The sequence below is a fragment of the Marmota flaviventris genome, chromosome 5, assembly GCF_047511675.1.
Source record: "Marmota flaviventris isolate mMarFla1 chromosome 5, mMarFla1.hap1, whole genome shotgun sequence".
NCBI classification, from domain to species: Eukaryota; Metazoa; Chordata; class Mammalia; order Rodentia; family Sciuridae; genus Marmota; species Marmota flaviventris.
The window spans coordinates 123,797,739-123,815,341 of NC_092502.1; the positions used below are offsets into that span (position 1 = coordinate 123,797,739).

The 17,603-nt window shown below is 38.7% G+C and overlaps 1 protein-coding gene across 1 annotated transcript in view; it reads left to right on the plus strand.

Annotated features, from left to right (window-relative positions):
* Positions 1–17,603, plus strand: part of LOC114094986 (chondroitin sulfate proteoglycan 4-like) — a 67,329-nt gene that overhangs the window by 22,581 nt on the left and 27,145 nt on the right. The window contains exons 5-6 of the mRNA XM_027938139.3: positions 794–970; positions 14,103–14,301. Of these exons, the coding sequence (XP_027793940.2) occupies positions 794–970; positions 14,103–14,301 (376 nt within the window). The remainder of the gene's footprint in view (positions 1–793; positions 971–14,102; positions 14,302–17,603) is intronic.

The following is a 17,603-nucleotide window of genomic DNA, read 5'->3' on the forward strand; positions in this document are numbered from 1 at the left end:
AATTGAAAAGGAAAAACGAAGTCATTGGATGACTGCTTCAGAATTAATTAAAAATATGTAATCTTATAGGATAAAAGTAAATATTTGCAATTTGATAGAATAATTTGACTCCAATGTATTTCATGATAGGAGATGCATTTTAGCTCATCATTGGTAGCACCCCTTAAGAGATGAACACACACACACACAAAAATTATTCTGAAGGAGAAGGAATAGGATAAGGAGGTAGCAGGTATAATCTCACATACAAAGAATAATTAAAGGACCAATGCATACTTGGCTTAGAAATGAGAAATGTGAGAGAACTTAATAGTTGCCCTAGTCCATATGTCTCCAAAGAGGAAATATCCGACCAATGGGGAGAAATTTCATTGTTTTATGAAACAATAAGCAACTTCAGAAATTAGTCATTCTAAATATGCAAGTACTGTCTGTATTTGATTGTGTTTTTCCATTGGTGGGAAGGCTGTATATGTTCCTCCCACCACACTTGGGTATTAGAAATAGCATTTGAATTCAGGGTTTCTGATTACCAGTCCAGAATTCTCTTTGTATATCGCATTATTCAATTGCTCTTTTTCTCCTTAAACTTATTTCTAGGATAAAGTATTAATTTAGAAAATATATCATCCAGCACAATTTGCTGATTGTTGGACTTAAACTTCATGGGATGAGGATATGCTTTTGTGCTTTGGCAAGATATTTAAAATCAGAATTTCTTTTATAGCAATTTATTCATATTTTGAAAGTCACATTTGAGGACGTTAGTGATTTTGTTGTTTGTTGGTTATAGGTGGAAAAGAAACTGATTTACTATGTTCATGATGATAGTGAGGAGCTTCTTGATAATTTCACCATCTTTGCAAATAGCTCAGAGCTTGGAAAACAGAGTTTGCCCAAAACCCTTTTTGTGACTGTTGAATCTGTAAATGACAAAGCTCCAGTAATAACAGCCAATAAGATCCTCCAGGTAAGTGCTACCTGCTTTTGACTTAACTTGAGAACCTTAGGGCTTCCAAATTGGTTTTCTATTTTATTATTTCTAATGTTAAATAAGAAGGCATATGAATATATATATATACACACACACACACACATACATATATTTGATATAATCCCATGGTTTTAAATAAATATTAGTTATTACCAGGACATTCTGTTGGGTGCCATTTGGAAAATATAAAGAATCCCAATGAACCTGGTGTGATGCTCCCTGAGGCTTGGCCTTTGGAGGCAGATTAGGAAGGTGTCTGCCCATGGACAGCCACTGCTAGGCAGGTAGTGGGTTTTGTAGCCAACATATCTGGGAGGAAGCCCTGGCTGCCCACTACTAGCTATGTGACCTTGAGCAAGTTATTTGGTTCCCTAGTTTGTTCTCATTAGGATGGAGGATTAAATAAGAGTGAGAGGATTAAATAAGATGATGTTAGGTTCTCACACAGTGCTTCCATGTAGTTAGACTCAATAAATAGTAGCTATTATTTCTAAAAATTAGTTCACACCAGTTGGGTAAAAGAAGTCACGTGACAGTATTTTTCGATCTGGGAACTTTGCTTCCTTTCACTGTCCTGGAAAATCCCCCAGGGGTAGCTCTCAAGCACTCTCAGGTACTCATCTCTCAGCTGGTGGGGTGTTAGCCATTTTGTTTCTGTTCTTTTGTGGAGATTGCCCTGAGGCAGCATCTCCATGTGGTTTCTGCTGCCTACACAAAGGGGCTGATGTGCCAGAAACCTCCTGGCATTGATGGCACATTTCCTGCCACACCAGCAGCATAGGTGCTGGTGAACTCATTGATGCCAGTTTATACTGAAGCATCTCAAAAATTCCATTTAATAGATTCTCTCAGGTTTAACTTATACTTTCTTTATATTCCTTCTTCTAAGGATTTTATTATATGTACATGTGCATATAAACATGTAAATATTGTATACATGTCAATCCATCTAAACATATAAATATTGTATCCCTTACTTACCTGGTTCTACAGGGGAGAAAACTAAAGCCCAGGGAGCAATCAGGGTCCTCAGAACAGTAGCTTGTAGGTTCTTTTGATTTCTATTCCAAGAATTCTTCCATCCTACTTTCTTCATCATGCTTTTTTTAGAGGGGTATTTAAAAAAATAAACCACTTTAACTAACAAAATTGTGGTTGTTGTTGATGCTAGTCTAACCCAATATATCTTAAAGGATTTTTGAGGAGAGGGGGTGGTGCTGGTGATCGATCCCACATATGCCAAGCAAGTACTCTACCACTGAGCTACACCTTCAGCTTTAAAGCTTATTTTCTAAGTGGTCTAAAGACCACCAAGCCACAGAATGGTGCAGCAGATGCAGCATCAATGGAAGTTGACACAAATAGGAAAAGGGTCTTTGGTGAGTGTGGAGGCCAGCTAGGTCTCAGGGAGGGACAGGAAGAAAGTAAAACAAATAGCAGTGAAACATGAAGCATTAACCTTTGCCCTTAATTTATGAAACACCCTAGGGCCAATTAAACAATAGTGCAGGCATACCCAGGAGCCCACCAAGGGCTAATCTAATGAACAAATTTTACATTGTAAAAGATCACCGAGGTTTTAATGTTTATCTATTCAAAATAATTAGATCTAGGAATAGACTTTTGAGCTCTTTTAGTGATCTTAAAGATCCATTCATTTTTCTATGTCTCCATTTTATGTGAAAAATTAATAGTGTTAATTAAAATTAATAATATGCCTTTGGAACTTGTGGCTTTGGAGTTTGCTTCACAGACATGACCCAGGTAGCCCAGGAATGGTATGTGCCAACTGGTTAAGCTCCTCTGTTTCAGTCACTTTTCTTATGGTTTCCACACAACTTTGGCTATGATTGCTACTGAGGTCACTCTCTGCAAAGTCATCTGAGAAGCAGGCTATTGGCTATAGTAAGGAATCTTAGCTGTCAATCACCATTGAACAATTATAAAAGTTTATATCTCATGTGTTTTTACAGAGGACTGGGGGTCTTCAGTAACTAGTGTCATTTCCATAGCCCTTCAGAGGAGCTGCTGAGATTATTAACCTTATTTGTAAAGTGGAAACATTGAGGCGCAGAGTGGTCACAAGGGAGGGTAGTGGACTTGAAACTAATCTGTCCACATCCCACACTCTCATCATCAATGCTCTGCCACATTCCCCTGTTACTTTTGTCTCACTCTGGCTCTTTTAATACATCATGTTATCAAGGGATAGTTTTTTTTTTTTTTTTTTTTTCCGGTAAGGAAAAAAGGCTGCAGAGCTGCTCTTGCTCTTACTGCAGTGGTTTTTATGCCACCATCTCTACAGCAGTTGTATTGACAAGAGTGGGTTTGCCCAGGAAAAGTAGTAGAGGGTTTGGTCGTGTTGCTGCATGGTGCAGAACTGTAGAAAGTAAAAGATCTAGAGGAGGCAATAGGGCGGTCAGGATCTAGAGAGCTATGGGAGAAGGGCTGGAGTCAACTGAAGAAAGGGAGAACCAAGGAAGGAGATGGTCAATGCTTAGGCCTTCTTATGAAAAGGAATTGAAACCTCATGTCCAGCTCAGCTTTGAGCTCCAAGTTCCCCTCAGTTATAAGATGCAATATCAACTTAATCACATCTTTGTCATACCAAATGCATCTGTCAATTTAAGATGTTCAGAAATATTAAAATGTGAGGGAGAAAAAGCATACCCTAGACTTTGTTTCTGTCCTCCTCTAAAATTAGGGAAATACAGTTTGTGGGGTTGTTCTAGTGGTCTGCCCACACTGCCTCCCCCAACCTTGACTCAAAAGTGTTTTATCTCAAGGGGTTGGGGGGGAGAATGAGGAGTAGCAGGGGCAAGGATCATTTTCTTCATTCTTACCTTATCCCTGGTAATCTGGATCCAGGCCAGTTTTGACTGATATGCCATTCGACTCCGGTTCTTTCTGAGTTTATTCATTTATTTACCTGTAAAAGAAACTTGTTCTGTGTTTTGAAGTTTTCAGATTAAAATTAGGAGACTGGAGTTGAAGGTTTGTAAACTGGCCACTTAAACTTCAGGAACACTTACTAGCAAAACTGTAGGGAGGAGTTGTTTTGCTTGGTGATCTCAGTTCCTCCCAATTTGAATCCTCTGATTATATGACTGTAAAACTTGCATGAGGTGCTCTGGTCTTGTTTGGCTGGACTTGGACGGATGGAGAAACTGTAGCATTGCAATTTTGTATTGGTTTGATTCAATCTAGTCTGGATTAAGTGGACATTTTACATTTTAAAACCATTAAACCATTTCTCCTCTTTTTGGCTGAGAAACATAAACAGTTTTGGATTTAAAGTCAGTGTTTCTGCCATCTGAAAGTGACCAGGTACACTGTAGGATATGCTAACTAATTATTTAAAGACGTAGAAATAGTTTTAGCAGGACATGCTTGGCTTAAAATGAAGAAACCCTAAGAATTTGTTTTCTTCACTTGTAGTCAGTAATCTTGGTGCACTGTTCAATGGAAGTTATTCTATATCAAAGGGCTTTGGTTCATTTGTCAAATAAGATTTTTCCTTTGTTTGATTTATAACTATTACAAAAAGAATCTATTGGGATTTTGTTGATTTCCAGCTATATGATACAGAATTTAGTTAAAGGGCTTCTCTGTAATGGTTTTGTCTATGAAAAGGATATGTTACTGCTCCCAGGAATCTGATTGGACTATGGCAACCCAGGCTTCTAGCTGGGAATGTTCTCAAAGAGACATTTCCTAATCATCACGGGCAAAATAGCACTGGGCTATTTTCTGTTTTGGGACCCTACTTTTTTCTTATTTTTAGTGCCCATTACTCTCTGATATTAAACAAATAAACAATCCATTGTCTGTCTCCTCACATAAATCTAATCTCCCTTTGGAAGGGACTTCACCTGTATTTGTCCTGTTGTATCCTCAGAGTATGACACAGCATCTGGCACATTATAGGGGCAATAAATATTAAATGGATGAATGCCTTCATGAAGCTTAGAGTCAGCGGAAAAGTCAATTAAATAATTATAAATGGAGTGATGATCTGCTGTGTATATATATAATATATATAGAAAATATAATATATATATATATATATATATATATATATATATATATATATACACACAAAGTATTTAAGGAGTTAGAGAATGGTTTGGGGTTAGAGAATACTGATATTTCAGAGAGGATGATCTGCGAAGGTCTCTCTGTTGAGGGAACATTTGTTGTGAGGCTTGTAATTCAGGGGCCCCCAAGACCTCCCTAAGGTTCATTGATTTGTAGGACTTGGTATACTAATGACTACCATTTATCACAGTGAAAAATATAAAGCAAAATCAGCAAAGGAAAAAGGCACATGGGGTGAAGTCCAGAGGAAACTAGGTCGAGCTCTGAGTGGTTTTCCAGTGAAGTCACACAGGATGCACTTAATTGCTCCAGTAAGTTGTGACAACACATAAGTGTTTTCTACCAGGGAAGCTCAATGGATACTGAATGCCCAAGATTTTTACAGAAAGCTGGTCAGGTAGGTGCCCTCTGCCTACTATGTACCTAAATCCCAGACTCCAGGAGGAAAGCCAGTGTCCAGAGATAAACCACATTGTTTGTACAAACAGTTTAGACATATTGACCCACGTTGTCCCTCGGGAAAAATTTACTATCAGTGTAGAACACTGCTTAACTGACAAGTTCTTAGATGCCAGCTGAAGGCCAACCTTACACGCAGACCATCCTAGAGAAAGGCAATCTTTAAAAAATTTTTAAATTTATTCTTTTTAATTATATATATAACATCCAGATACATCTGACATCATCAGTCCCCAGCACCCTCCCCCACGTCCCCCTTCTCTACTTCACCAATCCCTCTTCAATCCATTACAGTTTACTTTTTTTTTTTTTTTAATTAGTGTCCTGTGGATACACCTGATGCCAGGACCCACCATACCACATCCACACATGCACATAGGAAAATTCGGTCAGATTCATTCTACTATTCTTCCCTTTTCCAATCCTTAAAGGAAGGCAGTCTTAAGCCTGCTATTAACTATTTTCTAAATAAGAGTGGGGGTGGGGGATTGAGGTGTTTAGATGTTTCATTTATATGTATATTATAGAGGAGAGTATTCCTGGAAAAGGATTATCCCAGAACAAAGGTAGCAGGTCTGTAGTGAGCCTGCCATTTCTGAAGGCATGAAAAACTTGGAGCAAGTAGAGCAGATGGAGAGAAAAGGAGAGTGAGAGATATTAGGCTCCCTGGTGAGAGTTGATTTTTGGCCAGAAGGACCTCCCAGTGTCTCCCTGAACTACACAGTTTTGTTCCATCAAGTGTCCAGGGATGATAATGGGGAAGCAGCCATCATCTTTCGAGTCCCTGCTTGAGTCAAGCTGAGTTCTAAAAGGATCACATAAATGATGAGATGAATTCTCATTTAATTCTCTCAATGACTCTTGAATCAAATGAGATTGCAGTTGATTTGGGGCACAGAAAGACTAAGTCACATTGGCCAAGATTGTGCAGTTAATAGAAAAGTGGAATTTAAGTCCAGGTGGTCTGAGCAGAGCAGCCACACTCTGCTATCCATAGTGGGAGTATTCTTAAACTGTGTTTTACAAGTGCAGGTTACAACCTATGAGTCAGGACCAATATTTTAAAAACAAATTACATTGAACAAAATAGAACAGGTAGCTTCAAAATGTACTATGATTACTAAAAGTTAAGTATTATTTTGTGAAACTTTTGCTACAATTATAGATAAAACACACATACACACACACAAAAATACACGTGTATGTACTAGGTTGCTGCATAAATATATTCCTTACTTTGGATGTTAATCAAAAATCATGTGAGCCATTGATCCAGCAAAGCTATATAATTTTATATTGATGAATCTTTTTTTTTTCCCATCCCTTTTCCTGTTTCTGGGATAACCTCTCCTTTCATGGATTGAATCAAATCCACTGAACTCCTTGTATTCACCAGGACACCTAGAAACCGGTGCTCTAAGGCTGTAATGGAGTTGATAGAACCTTGAACTACCCACACCTGGCTCCTCAAATACTCCATCAGGGTAGTTTACCGCATGTAAGGAGTCTCTGTGTTCTAGGCAGGGGTCAGATTGTTTCCTTTAGTTTTGGAGTCTCCCTGCAACTTCCCATCATAGCCCTGCCTGCCTGTCACCCTGCACAGCTGCTATATTCTCTTCAGCAGTAAAGGAGGTTGGGATGGAAGGGACAGGTACATTGTCTACACACCCGGCTGATTCACTTTATGGACTGCTGTCATGGTCCAAAAATCATGGCAATGAAGGAAAAAATAAATAATAAAGTTTTAAATATTCTAAGACAAAGGAATATATATGAGGGCTTATAATCATATCACTTTTCTATTATATATCATGTAATGTGAATGAATTTGCCTTGAGGATTTTCAAATAATGTCATTTGTGCACTGAAATTTTATAAAATGGGCATTGTGATTATGCTATAATCAACATAATTTTGACTTGATGGAAAAGAGCCCAGAAGCAGCTAGGAATTAGTCTTGCTAATTTTGAAAGGCTGTATAGGAAATGGATGACATGTAAGATATCCTTTTACTTTCTTCCCTTACTATTATTGTTTTTTTACATTGGAATTTCATATCTCTGTCTTAACCACCAGACTGTAGAATAATAATGGCAAATAAGCATAGACAACTTCCTGGAAAGACTGTGTGTATTTGTTATATTGCGGGAAGTTTTCATGAATTGATATCCTTGAATACGAGTAAAGTGGTCAGATTTGTTAACATTTTACTGAAAGCTGATGCATAAAGCATTTTTTTTCACCAAAATAGTAGAACTGTGAGAGTACATTTTTCCAATAACCAATAGTCTCTCCAAAGCTATGGTTAATAGTTACTTCTATCTAGGTAAAGTTTCTATCCAGTGGCATTTCTTATTGTAGAGCAATTTGTCAGTGATAATAAAATCATCTGCATAGTCACATTGGTAGCTAATACTGACTCAGTACAAACCCTGGGCTTGCCATTGTTCTTAGCACTTCATGTGAATCCTCAACATCTCTATGTATATTATTTTTTATTTTAAAGATGAGGAATCTGTAGCACTGGGAGGTTTAGATACTAGGCCAAAGTCAAAAGAGTGAGAGCTTCTGGGAGTGAGCAGCAGTTAGGATGGGAGTCTGAACTCAGCCACAGTGCTCCGCTCCTTCTTCCTTCACAGTTACAGTGAAGGAGCCCAAGGACCAGAGGAAGCAGATATAGCCAGTGTTGCTCTTATTCCCATTTTAAGAAGTCAGAATTAAAGCTCAAGAGATTGACAGAGGCTAGAGATGTTGCTCAGTGGTAGAGCACTTGCCTAGCATGTGCAAAACCTTGGGAGAGAGAGAGAGAGAGAGAGAGAGAGAGAGAGAGAGAGAGAGAGAGAGAGAGAGAGAGAGAGATATCTTAAAAGATTTGCCTAAAATAGCAGAAATAGAGTTAAACAGAGGCAGGGAGAATCTGAGGCAAAGGCCATTTCGCAAATACAGATCCCATAAAGCCTCTAGATACTGTGCTGTCCCTGACTTGGACCCAGCATTTTCTCAAGTTCATCATATGATCTTTCACGGCCATTTGCTCTCCTTGCTTATCATGAGGACCTCGGGGAGGTTGTGTGAAAGTCAACCTGCAGTCTACCTGAGGGTAGGAGATAGGGGGGATAGAGCCCCTGATGGCATCTCAGACTCTGATGGGAGTTCTAAGCCAGACCTGAGTGTGAACTTATCAGTTCCAGCGTTTCATTTCTACTTCTCCTGAGGTAGAAAAACAACATGTCCTTAAACCACAGGACTGTCTGCTGATCTGTAAGGCCATTCAGTGAGACAGGGAATCGTCTGTGTCCTGACAAACTGAAATTAGGAAATGAAGTTAGGCCATCTTGTGTGAATCCTTTGCCTTTTACTCTGAAATATATTTTACTAAATACTTTTGTATTCAAATGTGATCAGTGATTTTTTTAAGCATATTTGATAGAAGATATGTGTGTCCACAAGGGGGCTTCATTTTCCTATTTTTCAAGTTTCTCTTCCTATGATAAATACTATGTATTTCGTCTTCTTGTTTATACACTGAAACTAGAACCATTTGCTTTTTCTTGTTCCTTCCTTCTTTCCTTCCTTCCTTCCTTCCTTCCTTTCTTTCATTGCTGGGGATTAAACCCCAGGGCCTGGCACATGCTTGGCATGAGTTCTATTACTGAGCTGCACTCTCTAGCCCTACTTGCTTTTGATAAATACTAAAAAGAGCTTCAAGAACTAGGCATAGTTGAAAAATTGGAGCTGCAAAATTTGAAATGACAGCTGAAGTCCTGAGGGGGTCAAATGGTGGGATAATGAATTCATGAACATTTTACATCCTTCATATGAAACTCAAAAGAAAGGTCTGAGTCTTTAAATATTAAGATCATAATTTGGATTAAATTAATAAATCCAACTCACCTACTCTTAGAGCTATGTTTAAAAAAAATTTTTTTCCAAGTTGATTATTTCATGGGCTTCAGATTGTTTTTAAATTTGAGCTCAAGTTCGGATTCATTGTTGTTCTTCTCCCCACCTAACTGAAGTTTCTGTTACCAAGCATGGGGCACTAATCAGGCCTTCCCTGAAACAATGGTGCTGTTAGTTAAAGAGAATTTGATGTTATAAGTGAGGACATGAGGGTGCTAGCTCTCGTTCTGAGTGGCAGGTTTTCCATTTGTTTTGCAAGATGGTATATTCCAGAGCGGGGAGGAGAAAGCAGCTTTCCCCTGTAGAGGAACTGCCGTGGAAAACATGCTTCCTCCTGCTCCTCTGCGCCTGGTGTTGGAAACAACCAGTGTTTACAAGTTACAGAGGAGAAGTGGTAGTACATTGCCAAGTCAGTTTGAGTTCCTAAACAAATGAGAATAAGACATATGAAAATATTTTTTTAAGTGTAAAAAGTGAAAAAGTGAAATGAGTGGGTTTGGCATTTTGTTAAACAGGCCACCTTGTATATTTTATACAGACTATAGCCTTTCAAAGGGTAAAATGAAGGCTAAAACCTTACAATTTGAACATTAAGTTGATTAGCATTTCTGGTAGCTGTTAAAAAAATGATGTCCTAGAGTTTAATGCTGACAATCTTCAGTGGTCATATTCTAAAAGGCAAGATATAGGAGCATCTGCTGATAGCACAGTCATTAAAAAGATAAACTAATCATCTTATTGTGGATGCTATAGAATTAAACAAAATCTTCAGACAGTGTTCTAGAACAGCCTCAGTGGTAGTAATCTTCATAATCAGAAGGACTTTTAAATAACATTGATATTGATATTAAGTGATATTCAAAAAATCACATCTGGGCTGGGGTCATAGCTAAATGGTATAGCATTTGGCTAGCATTCGAGAGACCCTGGAAACAAAACAAAACAAACCCGTTAAAATCTATCCTCAGAACAACCCACAATAAAAAATTAAAAAAAAAAAAAATCTATCCTCAGAGTCAAATCTGATGTAGAAGATGGGTAACAACATAAAGCTGACATTTATTGAAGGCTTACTATGGGCCAGGCAAAGTTGTTCTAATATATCATTTAGATCAAATCGCTCAGGATACATAATAGCTCCAATCATTCCTACTTTGCTGATGAGGAAAAGAAGACACAGAGAAATGAATAAATGTGGCTAAGTTTACATAGCTGAGAAGTAACTGGAACCCCATCAGTCACTAGACAAAACAAAATAACATGTTCTTGAACCACCTGAAAATAATTTCAAAATATTCTGAGCAGTGCCCTTGTTATTGACATGTGTTGTTTTTCTACACAGTCACCTTGAAGAGGGAAACGCTCATTTGGACGTGTAAATTACAGTGTGTATGCACACGTGTGTGTGTGTGTATGCCTGCATGCATATGTGGAGAGTATGAACATTTATTTATACACAACTACTTTGTATATACTTTTGAAAGCTCAGCTATTAGCTTTCAAAAATGTTAGGGACGATTCACAAAGTAGGTTTTCTGTGCCATCAGTAGATGGAGCATTAGAAAGAATCAGTAAGGGTTTTTATCTTTTAGCTCCATCATGCCTGATATAAAAACATGGGGATCTAATATACTTTCTGATCTCCATGTCTCAAATTTTGCTTAAATAGTTACAAGGTGATTAGTGGGCATGGACTGAGTTATTTCATAAACTGCTTGCTTTATTGAGGAAAATGCTTCCCTTTAACCAGGGAGCTTATCCATTAAATGGCTTAGGACTGAAGTTTTAAACATGTTGATAAAAAGCATAGAAGAAGATTAAGTTCTAGTCAGAGAGCAAAGAATGCTCAGGAATGTGCTCGTAGTGTTTCTGTGGGTAAGAAAAAAAATACACTTTAGTGATAAAACTACTTGTTTTTAGTCTTAGTGAAATATGGAATGCAGGATTGCGGAAACCCAGAACAGCCTGATTCCATCAGATGTGATCCAGGGTCCAAATTAAGCATCTTAAACTCTGCACATTCAAAACTGAACTCCTGATGTTACTCCCCAAGTCCACTCCACCTGAAGTCTTCTCACTTCAGGGCTGGGAACTCCTCCTCCTAGCTGTTGCCACCCTAACCATGCGTCATTCCGTCCTCCACACCTCCCCACTTGTAGCTCCTCAAACCCTGTTGGCCTTACCCTCAGTGGACACCCAGAACTGGACTGCTTCCCACCACTTCTGCAATGTCTTTCATCCCTCTGTGGGATTATCGTAGTCACCCATTGCCAGGTCTCCCTGCTTCTCCCCTGCTCAGTCTGTTCTTGACCCAGAAGCCAAAGGTTTGCATATTTTCTATACTAGGTCCCTCCTTGCCAAGGGCCCTAGATGGATTTACCATCACACTCAGGGACAAGCTGATCCATCCCCTTTTACTCCTCATCTTGCTCATTCTGCTCCTGCCTCATTGACCTCTTCCTGCTTCTCTTAGAATGGAGAGAAGGCTGTTTGTCCTGCCTGGAGGGACCTTTCCTGAGTATTCACATGTTGACAGGCCCCCTCCTTCACCTTCTTCCAGTATTTTCTCCAAGAAGCCTCCTATTTACCATTTCTCCATTCCTGAACCTTTTATCTCATTTATTTTTTCCATAAAGTTGTGAAATTCTAAAACAATACATAATTTATTTTCTTATGCCCATTATTTCTTCTCTGTGTCCCTTTTTCTCCTCCATTGAAATGTAGACTCCAAGAGGTCAGGACCTGTTTGTTTATCAATATTTTATATGCAGCCCCATGTTTGTATGATATGTCAAAATCCATTCTACTGTCATATATAACTAAAAAGAATAAATAGAAAAAGAAAAGAAAACATTTTATGTGTACCCAGAACATTGCCTGGGACATAGTAGATGCTCAATAAATGTTTGATGACTTGTTGAATTAAAATGATTGGGAAACAATCAACAAATGGGCCAAGGACCTGAACAGACACTTCTCAGAGGAGGACATACAATCAATCAACAAGTACATGAAAAAATGCTCACCTCTCTAGCTGTCAGAGAAATGCAAATCAAAACCACCCTAAGATACCATCTCACTCCAGTTAGATTGGCAGCCATTATGAAGTCAAACAACAACAAGTGCTGGTGAGGATGTGGGGAAAAGGGTACACTTGTACATTGCTGGTGGGACTGCAAATTGGTGCAGCCAATTTGGAAAGCAGTATGGAGATTTCTTGGAAAGCTGGGAATGGAGCCACCATTTGACCCAGCTATTCCCCTTCTCGGTCTATTCCCTAAAGACCTAAAAAGAGCATGCTACAGGGACACTGCTACATCGATGTTCATAGCAGCACAATTCACAATAGCTAGACTGTGGAACCAACCTAGATGCCCTTCAATGGATGAATGGATAAAAAAAATGTGGCATTTATACACAATGGAGTATTACTCTGCATTAAAAAATGACAAAATCATAGAATTTACAGGGAAATGGATGGCATTAGAGCAGATTATGCTAAGTGAAGCTAGCCAATCCCTAAAAAACAAATGCCAAATGTCTTCTTTGATATAAGGAGAGTAACTAAGAACAGAGTAGGGTCGAAGAGCATGAGAAGAAGATTAACATTAAACAGGGATGAGAGGTGGGAGGGAAAGGGAGAGAGAAGGGAAAATGCATGGAAATGGAAGGAGACCCTCAGAGTTATACAAAAGTACATACAAGAGGAAGTGAGGGGAAGGGGAAAAATAATACAAGGGGGACAAATGAATGTCAGTAGAGGGGGCAGAGAGAGAAGAGGGGAGGGGAGGGGAGGGGAGGGGGGATAGTAGAGGATAGGAAAGGCAGCAGAATACAACAGACACTAGTATGGCAATATGTAAATCAATGGATGTGTAACTGATGTGATTCTGCAATCTGTATATGGGGTAAAAATGGGAGCTCATAACCCACTTGAATCAAATTGTGAAATATGATATATCAAGAACTATGTAATGTTTTGAACAGCCAACAATAAAAAATTAAAAAAAAGAAAAAAAATGATTGGGAAATGAAAATAGTTTTAAATATAAGTGCAAAACAGCAAATTATTCAGATATAGTTGTAGATGTGAGCTATCAGTACAACAAACATTACAAGGACAAAGGAACCAGATATTTGTTTTCCTATAAAATATGTAGAATAAAGGGGAATTTGAATTTTTCAGGGGGTTTGTTTTCCCCTCAACAATTTAAAAGCAGACTAAATAATTTGCTTCTTAAAGTGATGAAGAGAAACCTTTAAACCAGCCTGATGAGGTAGGTTTTGTATTATCTGAGATGACACATACAGTATTTAGCATATGCTTGGCACTCAAAAGCTGCTTAGTAACTATCAGCTTTTATGATTATTACATTTTATGTAAGTTCATATGCATTTTAAATAATCAACTTTGAATAATTTTGAATACTATTTTTATTAAAACCTCATAAATTACATGCCTTGAATGTCATCTGGCTTTATATGTCTGTTTTGAATTAAGAACACTCATTCTTTAAAAACTCTGGTGAATGGGTATAGTTTTTAAATCCTTGTACAGGGAGGGGCCTGAGTGTCCTGCCTATCCTGTTTACTAATGTGATATGATCAGAATTAATCCTCAAAAGCTTGTGGGCCTCTTCTTTTTCAGGTATGGGTGAATTCTGTCACAGAGGTGACCAGAGGTGAACTCTGTGCAGAAGATGAGGACTCCTCCCCACAGGACCTGATGTACTGGGTCACTCCACCCAGCAATGGCCATCTGGCTGACAAGTCCTTTCCTGGAAGAAGCATCCAGAACTTCACCCAGGATCAAATCAACAAGGGCCAGCTAGTGTTTGTACACTCTGGTAAGTCACAGAGCAGAGCAGGGTAAAGCTGAAATGTGTTTCAGTCAGTGGTTAATATTGTAGTCAGACTTCAGAGTCATTGGCTGAAAACCACAGATCTGGGAGTTTTCTAAATTCTGCAACTTTTTTTTTAAGTGACAAATTTAATAAGGCTAACAATAGCAAACATGAGAGAGTAACCCTGACTCCTCCTACATGGCTTACTTCAATGTCATATTACATCTATAACCTTCTCCAAGGGACTTTTCTTAACCACTCACTAACATAGCATGTCTTCTCTGTCACTCTCCATTCTCTTCCCTCACTGCCTGGCATAATGTGGGTTAATTTGGACATTTATTTGTTGCCTGTCTTCCCCGTATAATCATGGTAAGGGCAGGACCTCTTGGTATAATCACAGTAAGGGCAGGACCTCTTGAATCCACACTTCCTAGAACAGTAACACATAGTAGGTATTCAATAAATAAAAAATTGTTGAAAGAATGAAATAATATTGAACACTTATTATATACCAGAAATAATATTCTGGATGTTAAGGATGCACTAGCAAGCAAAGCAGACATTTGTTCAAGGAACAAATGAATAAATGAATGTAACTAATTTCCAAAAGGCCCTGATAGTTAAAGACCTTTTCTGCTTCTCCTTATTCATCAATCAATCAATATGCCAAATGGATCCTGGAAGTCTGCAGAAAGGGTGGCCCAAGCACTTTGCAAGGGCATCCCGGCTTTGTTTCCAGGCTGCTGTGTCAGTGGACTGAGAGAGGCAACAGAGGACAGGGCGGGGCAAGGGGGGGTGGTTTGTGAGGAAGCATGAGCCAGGAGGACACAATCAGAAAACTAAGATGTCATATTTATTTGGTTATTTTGAATTATCTTCCTTGAAGATGCAGTAAAGAAAATAACGATAAGACACCTTCTAAATACAAATGTAATAATATCTTGGTTACTTTTGAATTTAATGCAAAAGATTCCCAAAGAATTTGAAAATAAGCTGAGCATGGTGGTGCATGCCTGTAATCCCAGCGGTTTGGGAAGCTGAGGCAGGAGGATCTAGAGTTCAAAGCCAGCATCAGCAACAGTGAAGCACTAAGCAACTCAGTGAGACCTTGTCTCTAAATAAAAAATACAACCAAAAGGACTGGGGATGAGGCTCAGTGGTCGAGTGCCCCTGAGTTCAATCTCCACTATCCCTCTCCCCAAAAAGAGAATCTGAAAATAATTTACTCTGTGAATGCTCTCACCTAGTGCTTCCAAACTTAAGCCTGGGATGCTTTGGTGTTAGATTTATTGACTATGCCAGATCCACCCACATTCATGGCAAAACATTGCTTCTAGACTGGATGATGTTTTTCCAAATATATATTTCCATTTTTAAAATATGTACAGATGTGCTGTTTATTTATTTTATTTATTTTAATTTTTTTATTATTAGTTGTTCAAAACATTACAAAGCTTTTGACATATCATATTTCATACATTTGATTCAAGCACATTATGAACTCCCATTTTTACCCCGTATACATATTGCAGATTCACATCGGTTCCATATCCACTTTTTTACATACTGCCATACTAGTGTCTGTTGTACTCTGCTGCCCTTCCTATCCTCTACTATCCCCCCTCCCCTCCCCTCCCCTCTCCTCCCATCTTCTCTGTCTACCCCATCTACTGCAATTCATTTCTCTCTCTTGTTTTTTTCCCCTTTCCCCTCACTTCCTCTTATATGTAATTTTGTATAACAATGAGGGTCTCCTTCCTTTACCATGCAATTTCCTTTCTCTCTCTCTTTCCCTCCCCCCTCTCGACCCTGTTTAATGGTGATCTTCTTCTCATGCTCTTCCTCCCTATTCTGTTCTTAGTTGCTCTCCTTATATCAAAGATGACATTTGGCATTTGTTTTTTAGGGATTGGCTAGCTTCATTTAGCATAATCTGCTCTAGTGCCATCCATTTCCCTGCAAATTCCATGATTTTGTCATTTTTTAGTGCAGAGTAATACTCCATTGTGTATAAATGCCACATTTTTTTTATCCATTCATCTATTGAAGGGCATCTAGGTTGGTTCCACAGTCTAGCTATTGTGAATTGTGCTGCTATGAACATCCATGTAGCAGAGTTTTTTCTCAGCAAGAGAAACAATAAGAGAGGTAAATAGGGAGCCTACATCATGGGAACAAATTTTTACTCCTCACACCTCAGATAGAACCCTAACATCCAGAGTATACAAAGAACTAAAAAAAAATTAAACAATAAGATAACAAATAACCCAATCAACAAATGGGCCAAGGACCTGAACAGACACTTCTCAGAGGAGGACATACAATCAATCAACAAGTACATGAAAAAATTCTTACCATCTCTAGCAGTCAGAGAAATGCAAATCAAAACCACCCTAAGATACCATCTCACTCCAGTAAAATTGACAGCCATTATGAAGTCAAACAACAACAAGTGCTGGTGAGGATGTGGGGAAAAGGGTACACTTGTACATTGCTGGTGGGACTGCAAATTGGTGCGGCCAATTTGGAAAGCAGTATGGAGATTCCTGGGAAAGCTGGGAATGGAGCCACCATTTGACCCAGCTATTGCCCTTCTCGGGCTATTCCCTGAAGACTTTAAAAGAGTGTACTATAGGGATACTGCTACACAGATGTGCTGTTTAATAAAATACAATTCATTCAAAGAGGCACTGAGTTGGTAGGAGGTTTCTTCAAGTGACATATGTTTTTGAGAGTGGATACCAAAAGTCCAAATATTATTATGTAAGGGCTTAGAAATATTTTTTTCTTTTTATGAAAGGATTGCCGTATTTTTGGAATGGAGAGAACTTCTCTAGAGACTTGTGGGTGGGGGGCGGGGTTGAATTTCTAAAGTTTTCCAGTCTACACTGGGAAGCAGTCAGTGATTCTCTACCACGAGTCAGGCACCTTCAGAAGCCCTCTGAGCAGTAGAGAGTAATGACCTCATTCATTTTTGGGATGAAGAAACTGAAGTTTAGGAAGATTAAATTGGTCTCACCCTAAAACTGGGCTCTCTCTGCCAGCTCCAACCCACTGAAGAACTAGAGTTACTATCTGCAATGAAGGATTAAAACAAAATTTAGCTCTCTGGGCTAATTGAGTTGTCATTTACTGGGTCAATATTTGCTTTTGAGAGTAGAGAAAGCAGGAAGCAGAGTTAAAGGCAAAGTTGATGTGAGAGCCATTACATTTCCTAAATGGACTTTGAGGCAAGCTAATAACTCTCAAAATGTCCAGAGCCCAGCTACAGATGAATCTATTGCTGAAACCAGCTGGCTCTC